The sequence below is a fragment of the Trematomus bernacchii genome, unplaced genomic scaffold (assembly GCF_902827165.1).
Source record: "Trematomus bernacchii unplaced genomic scaffold, fTreBer1.1, whole genome shotgun sequence".
NCBI lineage: Eukaryota > Metazoa > Chordata > Actinopteri > Perciformes > Nototheniidae > Trematomus > Trematomus bernacchii.
The window spans coordinates 648,850-660,833 of NW_022987631.1; the positions used below are offsets into that span (position 1 = coordinate 648,850).

At 46.8% G+C, this 11,984-nt stretch overlaps 1 protein-coding gene and 1 long non-coding RNA gene across 6 annotated transcripts in view; both read left to right on the forward strand.

Moving 5' to 3' along the window:
• Positions 1-105: 105 nt before the first annotated feature.
• Positions 106-11,984, forward strand: part of psen2 (presenilin 2) — an 18,218-nt gene continuing 6,339 nt past the window's right edge. For all 4 annotated transcript variants that reach the window (XM_034133036.1, XM_034133038.1, XM_034133037.1 and 1 more), the window contains exons 1-6: positions 106-176; positions 2,579-2,694; positions 2,949-3,145; positions 3,281-3,422; positions 5,441-5,508; positions 5,635-5,855. In XM_034133036.1, the coding sequence (XP_033988927.1) occupies positions 2,581-2,694; positions 2,949-3,145; positions 3,281-3,422; positions 5,441-5,508; positions 5,635-5,855 (742 nt within the window). In that variant the 5' untranslated portion in view covers positions 106-176; positions 2,579-2,580. The remainder of the gene's footprint in view (positions 177-2,578; positions 2,695-2,948; positions 3,146-3,280; positions 3,423-5,440; positions 5,509-5,634; positions 5,856-11,984) is intronic.
• On the forward strand, positions 3,432-5,237 carry LOC117484605. Of its 2 annotated transcripts, none has more exons than XR_004556160.1 (3): positions 3,432-3,872; positions 4,023-4,909; positions 5,199-5,237. It is a non-coding gene; the product is annotated as an uncharacterized LOC117484605 (long non-coding RNA). The 2 variants fall into 2 exon arrangements; XR_004556159.1 differs by having other exon boundaries at positions 3,432-3,769; positions 3,873-4,909.

Genomic DNA, 11,984 nt, shown 5'->3' on the forward strand with positions numbered 1-11,984 from the left:
AATACATTATTTTAATATATTTTCTCAATTAAATAAATGAATAAACAAACACAAATAAACTGATTGGACGTTGAACCACCACGTGATCGAATGACGTGGTGCGTCATCACGTGCTGGGCGGTCAGCTGACTCCCACTTCCGGGCTCGGTGTTTGTTGTGTTTCTGCTGAATTCACGGTAAGCGCTTCTCTTTTTAAAGCTTGAATGTGAAATTAAGAGTTTATATTTCAGATTCTGTGGGTTTATTCTCTCAGACTGAACCCGTGAACACATGGGGGGGGCAGGGGCTTTAAACACGGGGGGTTTCAGGAGCAAAGGCTTGAAAACAGTGGGATTTAATGGAGATTTCTTGTTGAAACTGACTTTAGAGTAGGGCTGCTCCATTCATCGTATTTTAATCGCAATTACGATGTTGGCTTGCAACGATTATGAAAACAACATAATAGAAAGAAAACGATTTTTATTTATTTATTTTTAATTTATTTTTTAATTTTATTTTTGGGTTTTTCAGTTGAGATACTTAAAGTTCAGGGTTAAACTGTTAAAAACACACTGTTCACATTTTTTATTTATGTTTTCGAAGTAAATAATCGTTTTTAATAATCGTGATATTAATTATTGACCCAAATAATCGAGATTATGATCTTTGCCATAATCGAGCCCTACTTTAGGGTGTGTGTCATGACCTCTGTCATGACCTCTGTCATGACCTCTGTCAGGGGCTCTGAGGGAACTCTCATTTAAACAGACCGGATATGAATCTGATTAAACACAGGGTTTATCCCGGGTGCTGTGACCGGTCTGAACCCGGTATGAACCCGGTCTGAACCCGGTCTGAACCCGGACTGAACCCGGTCTGAACCCGGTCTGAACCCGGTCTGAACCCGGACTGAACCCGGTCTGAACCCGGTCTGAACCCGGTCTGAACCCGGACTGAACCCGGTCTGAACCCGGACTGAACCCGGTCTGAACCCGGTCTGAACCCGGTCTGAACCCGGACTGAACCCGGTCTGAACCCGGTCTGAACCCGGTCTGAACCCGGACTGAACCCGGTCTGAACCCGGTCTGAACCCGGTCTGAACCCGGACTGAACCCGGTCTGAACCCGGTCTGAACCCGGTCTGAACCCGGACTGAACCCGGTCTGAACCCGGTCTGAACCCGGACTGAACCCGGTCTGAACCCGGTCTGAACCCGGTCTGAACCCGGACTGAACCCGGACTGAACCCGGTCTGAACCCGGTCTGAACCCGGTCTGAACCCGGTCTGAACCCGGACATCACACACACAAGAACTACTCCCATTATTCCCACTCTCAAGTTTAATTAAAGCTTCTGAGGAGAGGTGGTGAGGAAGAGGAGAGGTGGTGAGGAAGAGGAGAGGTGGTGAGGAAGAGGAGACAGACCAACAGGAAGAAGCAGGTCATAACGTCCGTCCGCTATGTGAGTTAGGGTCTCAGAGTCAGGAGCAGAGCCCCCTGTGAGCTATGTGAGTTAGGGTCTCAGCCCCCTGTGAGCTATGTGAGTTAGGGTCTCAGCCCCCTGTGAGCTATGTGAGTTAGGGTCTCAGCCCCCTGTGAGCTATGTGAGTTAGGGTCTCAGCCCCCTGTGAGCTATGTGAGTTAGGGTCTCAGAGTCAGGAGCAGAGCCCCCTGTGAGCTATGTGAGTTAGGGTCTCAGCCCCCTGTGAGCTATGTGAGTTAGGGTCTCAGCCCCCTGTGAGCTATGTGAGTTAGGGTCTCAGCCCCCTGTGAGCTATGTGAGTTAGGGTCTCAGCCCCCTGTGAGCTATGTGAGTTAGGGTCTCAGCCCCCTGTGAGCTATGTGAGTTAAGGTCTCAGCCCCCTGTGAGCTATGTGAGTTAGGGTCTCAGCCCCCTGTGAGCTATGTGAGTTAGGGTCTCAGCCCCCTGTGAGCTATGTGAGTTAGGGTCTCAGCCCCCTGTGAGCTATGTGAGTTAGGGTCTCAGATCACAGAGAGTTTCAAACAGCAATTCAGTGCTTTACAAACGAAAAGCATTAACACGAGGAGCTGCATCTAATCAGCTGACCGTCACGGGACCCCCCCCCCCTCACAGCTGGGGGGGGGTCATGTGACCTGAAAGGGTTACCATGCTGTTGTGATCAGAATCCCTTCATTCGTCCCGCAGAGGGGAACTGTGCACTGTAACAGGTGTGTGTGTGTGTGTGTGTGTGTGTGTGTGTGTGTGTGTGTGTGTTGTGTGTGTGTGTGTGTGGACTGTGTGTGTGTGTGTGTGTGTGTGTGTGTGTGTGTGTGTGTGTGTGTGTGTGTGTGTGTGTGTGTGTGTGTGTGTGTGTGTGTGTGTGTGTGTGACTGTGTGTGTGTGTGTGTGTGTGTGTGACTGTGTGTGTGTGTGTATGTGACTGTGTGTGTGTGTGTGTGTGTGTGTGTGTGTATGTGACTGTGTGTGTGACTGTGTGTTTGTATGACTGTGTGTGTGTGTGTGTGTGTGTGTGTATGTGACTGTGTGTGTGACTGTGTGTTTGTATGACTGTGTGTGTGTGTGTGACTGTGTGTGTGTGTGTATGTGACTGTGTGTGTGTGTGTGTGTGTGTGTGTGTAGCCATGAACGCCTCAGACAGCGAGGAGGACTCGTACAACGAGAGGTCGGCTCTGGTGGAGAGCCCCCCCCTCCCCTCCTACAGACCCGACCCCCCCATCGACCCCCCCGACAAGAGGGTAAGGGTCTATTTGGATTATTATTTTTATATCTATAATAACATTTTATTTCATCATTTTTAATTGATATTATTTTTACTAGTTTTTCTTAGAATTTCTTTATATTATTTCTTTATTTATTTAATTATTGCTCACTCAGGGCCGGTCCTTGTACTATAAGCTAATGTTAGTCTATGAATGAATGTTTGTTGACGTTAGGATCAGCTGTTAGTTGTTGTTGTTGCTGTTGTTGTTGATGTTGTTCCTGTGTGCAGCCGGGGCTCAGCAGGAGGTCTGCCTCTCCGCAGGGGGTCCAGGGGGTCTCTGAGGAGGAGGAAGAGGAGGAGCTGACCCTAAAGTACGGAGCGAAGCATGTGATCATGCTCTTCGTCCCGGTGACGCTCTGCATGATCGTCGTCGTGGCAACCATCAAGTCCGTCAGCTTCTACACGGAGAAGACGGACCAGCAGCTGTACGTTATTTATATATATATTATTATTATTTTATTATTTGTATTATTACATTTCTCTGTATTATAATTACAAATATTATTCCTCCTTTTATTAGTATGAGTAATTGTTTACATATATATATAACCTTTTGTCAGGATCTACACCCCCTTCTCAGAGAACGTGTCCTCGGTGGGCCGGCGCCTCCTGAACTCGGTTCTGAACACGATCATCATGATCAGCGTCATCGTGGTGATGACCGTGTTCCTGGTGCTGCTCTACAAGTACCGCTGCTACAAGGTCAGCATACTGTCATACTGTCATACTGTCATACTGTGATACTGTGATACTGTGATACTGTGATACTGTGATACTATACATCTACAAGTACCGCTGCTACAAGGTCAGCATACTGTCATACTGTCATACTGTGATACTGTGATACTGTGATACTGTGATACTATACATCTACAAGTACCACTGCTACAAGGTCAGCATACTGTGATACTGTGATACTATACATCTACAAGTACCACTGCTACAAGGTCAGCATACTGTGATACTATACATGTACAAGTACCACTGCTACAAGGTCAGCATACTGTGATACTGTGATACTATACATCTACAAGTACCACTGCTACAAGGTCAGCATACTGTCATACTGTCATACTGTGATACTGTGATACTGTGATACTGTGATACTGTGATACTGTGATACTATACATCTACAAGTACCGCTGCTACAAGGTCAGCATACTGTCATACTGTCATACTGTGATACTGTGATACTGTGATACTGTGATACTGTGATACTATACATCTACAAGTACCACTGCTACAAGGTCAGCATACTGTGATACTGTGATACTATACATCTACAAGTACCACTGCTACAAGGTCAGCATACTGTCATACTGTCATACTGTGATACTGTGATACTGTGATACTGTGATACTATACATCTACAAGTACCACTGCTACAAGGTCAGCATACTGTCATACTGTCATACTGTGATACTGTAATACTGTGATACTATACATCTACAAGTACCACTGCTACAAGGTCAGCATACTGTGATACTATACATGTACAAGTACCACTGCTACAAGGTCAGCATACTGTGATACTGTGATACTATACATCTACAAGTACCACTGCTACAAGGTCAGCATACTGTCATACTGTCATACTGTGATACTGTGATACTGTGATACTGTAATACTGTGATACTATACATCTACAAGTACCACTGCTACAAGGTCAGCATACTGTGATACTATACATGTACAAGTACCACTGCTACAAGGTCAGCATACTGTCATACTGTCATACTGTGATACTGTGATACTGTGATACTGTAATACTGTGATACTATACATCTACAAGTACCACTGCTACAAGGTCAGCATACTGTCATACTGTCATACTGTGATACTGTGATACTGTGATACTGTAATACTGTGATACTGTGATACTATACATCTACAAGTACCACTGCTACAAGGTCAGCATACTGTGATACTATACATGTACAAGTACCACTGCTACAAGGTCAGCATACTGTGATACTGTGATACCGTCATACTATACATATACATATACAAGTACCACTGCTACAAGGTCAGCATACTGTGATACTGTACATGTACAAGTACCACTGCTACAAGGTCAGCATACTGTGATACTGTACATGTACAAGTACCACTGCTACAAGGTCAGCATACTGTGATACTGTGATACCGTCATACTATACATATACATATACAAGTACCACTGCTACAAGGTCAGCATACTGTGATACTATACATCTACAAGTACCACTGCTACAAGGTCAGCATACTGTGATACTGTAATACTGTGATACTGTGATACTATACATCTACAAGTACCACTGCTACAAGGTCAGCATACTGTGATACTGTGATACTATACATCTACAAGTACCACTGCTACAAGGTCAGCATACTGTGATACTATACATGTACAAGTACCACTGCTACAAGGTCAGCATACTGTGATACTGTGATACCGTCATACTATACATATACATATACAAGTACCACTGCTACAAGGTCAGCATACTGTGATACTGTTGTGTGTGTGTGTGTGTGTGTGTGTGTGTGTGTGTGTGTGTGTGTGTGTGTGTGTGTGTGTGTGTGTGTGTGTGTGTGTGTGTGTGTGTGTGTGTGTGTGTGTGTGTGTGTGTGTGTGTGTGTGTGTGTGTGTGTGTGTGTGTGTGTGTGTGTGTGTGTGTGTGTGTGTGTGTGTGTGTGTGTGTGTGTGTGTGTGTGTGTGTGTGTGTGTGTGTGCGCAGTTTATCCACGGCTGGCTGATCCTCTCCTCTCTCATGCTGCTCTTCTGGTTCAGCTTCATGTACCTGGGGTGAGTCTTCCTCCTCTTCCTCTCCTCGGAGTGTTTAGTGTGTGTGTGTATTTAATGTGTGTGTTTAGTGTGTGTGTGTGTGTGTCTCAGAGAGGTGTTTAATGTGTGTGTGTGTGTGTGTCTCAGAGAGGTGTTTAGGACCTACAACGTGGCGGTAGACTACCCCTCGGTGGGGCTGCTGATCTGGAACTTCGGCGCAGTGGGCATGGTGTGTATCCACTGGAAGGGCCCTCTGCCTCTGCAACAGCTCTACCTCATCCTCATCAGCGCCCTCATGGCCCTCGTCTTCATCAAATACCTCCCAGAGTGGTCCGCCTGGGTCATCCTGGGGGCCATCTCCATCTACGGTGAAACACACACACACAATCACACACACAGTCACACACACAGTCATACAAACACACACACACACACAGTCATACAAACACACAGTCACACATACGCACACACACACACACAGTCATACAAACATACAGTCACACACACACACACACAGTCACACACACACAATGACACACACAATCACACACACAGTCACACACACACACACACACAGTCATACAAACACACACACACACAATCACACACACACACACAGTCATACAAACATACAGGCACACACAGACACACACACACACACAATGACACACACAATCACACACACAGTCACACACACACACACACACACAGTCACACACACACAGTCACACACACACACACACAGTCATACAAACATACAGTCACACACACACACACAGTCATACAAACACACAGTCACACACACAGTCACACACACACAGTCACACAGTCACACACACACACAGTCACACACACACACAGTCACACACACACACAGTCACACACACACAGTCACACACAGTCACACACACAGTCACACACACACAGTCACACACACACACAGTCACACACACAGTCACACACACAGTCACACACACAGTCACACACACACACACAGTCATACAAACACACATACACACAGTCAAGGTTCAAGGTTCTTTATTGTCAATCTGACATAGCTACAGAGTAATTATGCAGTTGAAAATCTTATGTCACAGGCTTCTCCAACAATGCAACATAATAACATAACATAATAACAATAAGAGCAAGAGCAATACAAAAATAATAATAGTTATAAAAATGAAATAAAGTTATGATGTGGAATAGTGCAGTATGAGTCTATATACAAGTTATTGGAATGATATATATATATTAGGTATTAGATACATACTACTGAGTAGCAGTTGAATGTTTGATGTTGTTTCAACAGTTCAATTGTTTAACAGTCTCACTGCCCGCGGGAAGAAACTGTCTCCGAATCTTCTTGTCCTTGCCAGGATGCTGCGGTAACGTCTGCCAGACGGCAACAGAAAGAACAGTTTGTGGCTGGGGTGATGGGGGTCTTTGATAATCCGTAGTGATTTCTTCCTGAGCCGCTGGGAGTAAAGGTCCTCCATGGATGGCAGCTCCGTCCTGGTGATGTGCTGTGCAGTTTTCACCACCCTCTGTAAAGCCTTACGATCGAGGTCGGTGCAGCTGCCGTACCAGGCCGTCATGCTGCCAGTGAGGATACTCTCTATCGTGCACCTGTAGAAGTTGCAGAGTATCCTGGATCCATTTTGAACCTCCTCAACCTGCGGAGGAAGAAGAGCCGCTGTCGAGCTTTCTTGGTGATGGTGGTGGTGTGAAGAGACCATGTCAGGTCCTCAGTGATGTGGACCCCAAGGAACCTGAAGCTTTTGACTCTCTCCACCGTAGTCCCATTGATGGCGATGGGGGCGTGTCCCTCTCCCTGCTGCTTCCTGTAGTCCACAATCAGCTCCTTTGTTTTGCTGATGTTGAGATGGAGGTTGTTCTCCTGGCACCAAGATGTCAGGTTTTCGACCTCCTCTCTGTACTGCCGTCTCGTCATCGTCTGTGATCTGGCCGATGACGGTCGTGTCATCAGCAAACTTCACGATGGTGTTGGAGCTGTGTGTGGCCACGCAGTCGTGGGTGAACAGGGAGTAGAGGAGAGGGCTGAGCACGCAGCCTTGAGGGGCACCGGTGTTGAGAATCAGGGTGGAGGATGTGATGTTTCCCACCCGCACTGCCTGGGGTCTGCCCGTCAGGAAGTTCAGGATCCAGTCACAGAGGGCGCTGTTGAGCCCGAGGTCTCTGAGCTTGATGGCCAGCTTGGAGGGCACAATGGTGTTGAATGCTGAACTGTAGTCAATGAACAGCATTCTCACATATGTGTTCCTCTTCTTCGGGTCCAGGTGTGAGAGGGCAGTGTGGAGGGTGAGGGCTATGGCGTCGTCTGTGGACCTGTTTGCTCTGTAGGCAAACTGCAGGGGGTCCAGAGATTCAGGGAGGGAGGAGGTGATGAATAATTTGACTAACCGCTCAAAGCACTTCATTATGATGGAGGTGAGTGCTACTGGGCGGTAGTCGTTGGGGCAGGTGATGATTGTCTTTTTGGGGACAGGAATGATGGTGGAGTGTTTAAGACATGTGGGGACTACAGACTGCAGCAGGGACCTGTTGAAGATGTCTGTGAACACCTCTGCCAGCTGAACTGCACACACCCTGAGAACACGGCCAGGGATGCCATCAGGTCCAGGAGCCTTGTGTGGGTTAACCCTTTTAAAGGATTTACACACATCTGCCCTATTTAAAACAAAAGGGCAGTGTAGCTCCTGGTCCCTCTGTACCTCCACAGCCTGGCTGCTCTCAAAGCGTGCAAAAAAACTGTTTAGCTCATCTGGGAGAGATGCGCACGCAGACACTCCCGCAGCACCCCCCGCTGCTCCTTTGTAGTCAGTCATTGTCCTTAGTCCCGCCCACATATTCCTAGTGTTACAGCCTTTGAAGTCAGATTCCACCTTCTCTTTGTACTGTCTCTTTGCATTTTGAATTGCTCTCCGGAGATCATACCTAGACTTCCTGTACTCCTCCAAATCTCCCGCTGTGTGCGCGAGAGTGCGCGCTTTCAGTTTGCCGCGCACCTCACCGTTTACCCAGGGCTTTTGATTTGGGAATGTCCGTACAGAAACCTTCGGTACCACGTCATCGATGCATTTCCCAATGTAGCAGATGACAGTGTCCGTGTGTGTGTTGATGTTATTGTCCTCAAACACACTCCAATCCGTAGATGCAAAGCAATCCTGCAGTGCTGAATCTGACTCCTCGCTCCATCGCTGTACTGTCCTTGTTATCGGTCTGTCCCTTTTAAGTTTCTGCTTGTACGCAGGCAACAACAGTAGTGAGATATGGTCTGATTTGCCGAAGGGAGGGCGAGGGAGAGCCTTATATCCATTCCGGAAAGGGGAATAAACATGGTCCAGTATGTTTCCCCCGCGCGTCGGGAAGTTGATGTGTTGGTAATATTTTGGCAAAACCTTCTTCATGTTGGCGGTGTTGAAATCTCCGGCCACAACGAACGCCGCATCTGGCCGTGAAGTCTCGGTTTTATCAATAAACCCAAACAGCTGATCGAGTGCCGTGTTGTTGTCGGCGAGTGGCTGCGGCGGGATATACACTGCTGTTATCACAACAGATGTGAATTCCCTCGGCAGATGGAAGGCCCGACATGAGATCATGAGGTGCTCTAGCTGTGCGGAACAGTCCGATGAAATAATCTTCACATCTGAGCACCAGTTGTTGTTAGTCATTACACACACACCGCCTCCCTTACTTTTCCTCGAGTTTGCAGTCCGGTCCTGACGAAAAATAGAGAATCCGTCAGGGACAATAGCGGAGTCCGGGATAGCGGGGTTGAGCCAAGTCTCAGTGAGAATTAACACGTTACAGTTCTTAATGTCCCGTTGAAAAGCAATCCGGCTTCTGAGTTCATCTAGCTTATTTCCAATGGATTGAACATTAGCCAGAAGAATACTCGGAAGAGGGGGCCGATTCTCACGTTTTCTTAGTCTGACCAGCAACCCGGCCCGGCATCCTCGCTTTGTCTTCTTCTTGCGTCTCTCAGGTAGAACAGCAACAGGTAGCCATGGTGAATCTCCATTGTCTGTCGGAGGGTTAATATTGTCCACGAAGTTTCGCAATTGGAAAAGTTCCTCTCTGCTATATTGTATGGCAGAGTAGGTGCGGTCGGCTAGCATGTTGCGAACCATGTTAAAAGTAAAACGGCAAAAGTAAAAGAAATATGTACAAAATACGAAAATGGGCAAAGTTGGAGAGGAGCACAAAGACATACAAACACACAGTCACACACACACACAGTCACACACACAATGACACACACAATCACACACACAGTCACACACACACACACAGTCACACACACACACACAGTCACACACACACACAGTCATACAAACATACAGTCACACACACACACACAGTCATACAAACACACACACACACACAATCACACACACAGTCACACACACACACACACACACAGTCACACACACACACACACACACACAGTCATACAAACACACACACACACAATCACACACACAGTCACACACACACACACAGTCACACACACACAATCACACACACACAGTCATACAAACACACAGTCACACACACACAGTCACACACACACACAGTCACACACACACACACAGTCACACACACACACAGTCACACACACACACAGTCACACACACACAGTCACACACACACAGTCACACACACACAGTCACACACACACACACAGTCACACACACACACAGTCATACAAACATACAGTCACACACACACAGTCATACAAACACACACACACACACAATCACACACACAGTCACACACACACACACAGTCATACAAACACACACACACACAATCACACACACAGTCACACACACACACACAGTCATACAAACACACACACACACAATCACACACACAGTCACACACACACACACAGTCACACACACACAATCACACACACACAGTCATACAAACACACAGTCACACACACACAGTCACACACACACACAGTCACACACACACACACAGTCACACACACACACAGTCACACACACACACAGTCACACACACACAGTCACACACACACAGTCACACACACACAGTCACACAGTCACACAGTCACACACACAGTCACACACACACAGTCACACACACACAGTCATACAAACACACACACAGTCATACAAACACACACACACACAGTCATACAAACACACAGTCACACACACACACACACACAGTCATACAAACATACAGTCACACACACACACACAATCACACACACAGTCACACACACACACACAGTCACACACACACACACACAGTCATACAAACATACAGTCACACACACACACACACAGTCATACAAACACACACACACACACACAATCACACACACACAGTCACACACACACACACACACAGTCACACACACACACACAGTCACACACACAATCACACACACACACACACAGTCATACAAACACACAGTCACACACACAGTCACACACACACAGTCACACACACACACAGTCACACACACACACAGTCACACACAGTCACACACACACAGTCACACACACACAGTCACACACACACAGTCACACACACACACAGTCATACAAACACACAGTCACACACACAGTCACACACCACACACAGTCACACACACAGTCACACACAGTCACACACAGTCACACACACACAGTCACACACACACAGTCACACACACACACAGTCACACACACACACACAGTCACACACACACACACAGTCACACACACACACAGTCATACAAACACACAGTCACACACACACACAGTCACACACACACACACAGTCACACACACACACAGTCACACACACACACACACACACACAGACACAGTCACACAGTCACACACACACACACACACACACAGTCACACACACACACAGTCACACACACACACACACAGTCACACACACACACACAGTCACACACACACACAGTCACACACACACAGTCACACACACACACAGTCACACACACACACAGTCACACACACACACAGTCACACACACACAGTCACACACACACAGTCACAGTCACACACACACACAGTCACACACACACACAGTCACACACACACACACACACAGTCACACACACACACACAGTCACACACACACACACACACACAGTCACACACACACACACACAGTCACACACACACACAGTCACACACACACACACACACACACACACACACAGTCACAGTCACACACACACACAGTCACACACACACACACACACACACACACACACACACACACTAATGGTATTTAATGATGTTCACTTACTGTATCTTGGGAAAAAACAGGAAGCTGCTTAAACTAAATTCAGATATTAAGCAACACTCTTTATCACTTTTTATATTTTCTCTCTTTTATTTAGCATTAAACTGGATGTGTTTGGGGTTTAATGAACATGTTTCCTTTAAAGAGTGGACAGTTGGTTAAAGGTGTTTTATTGT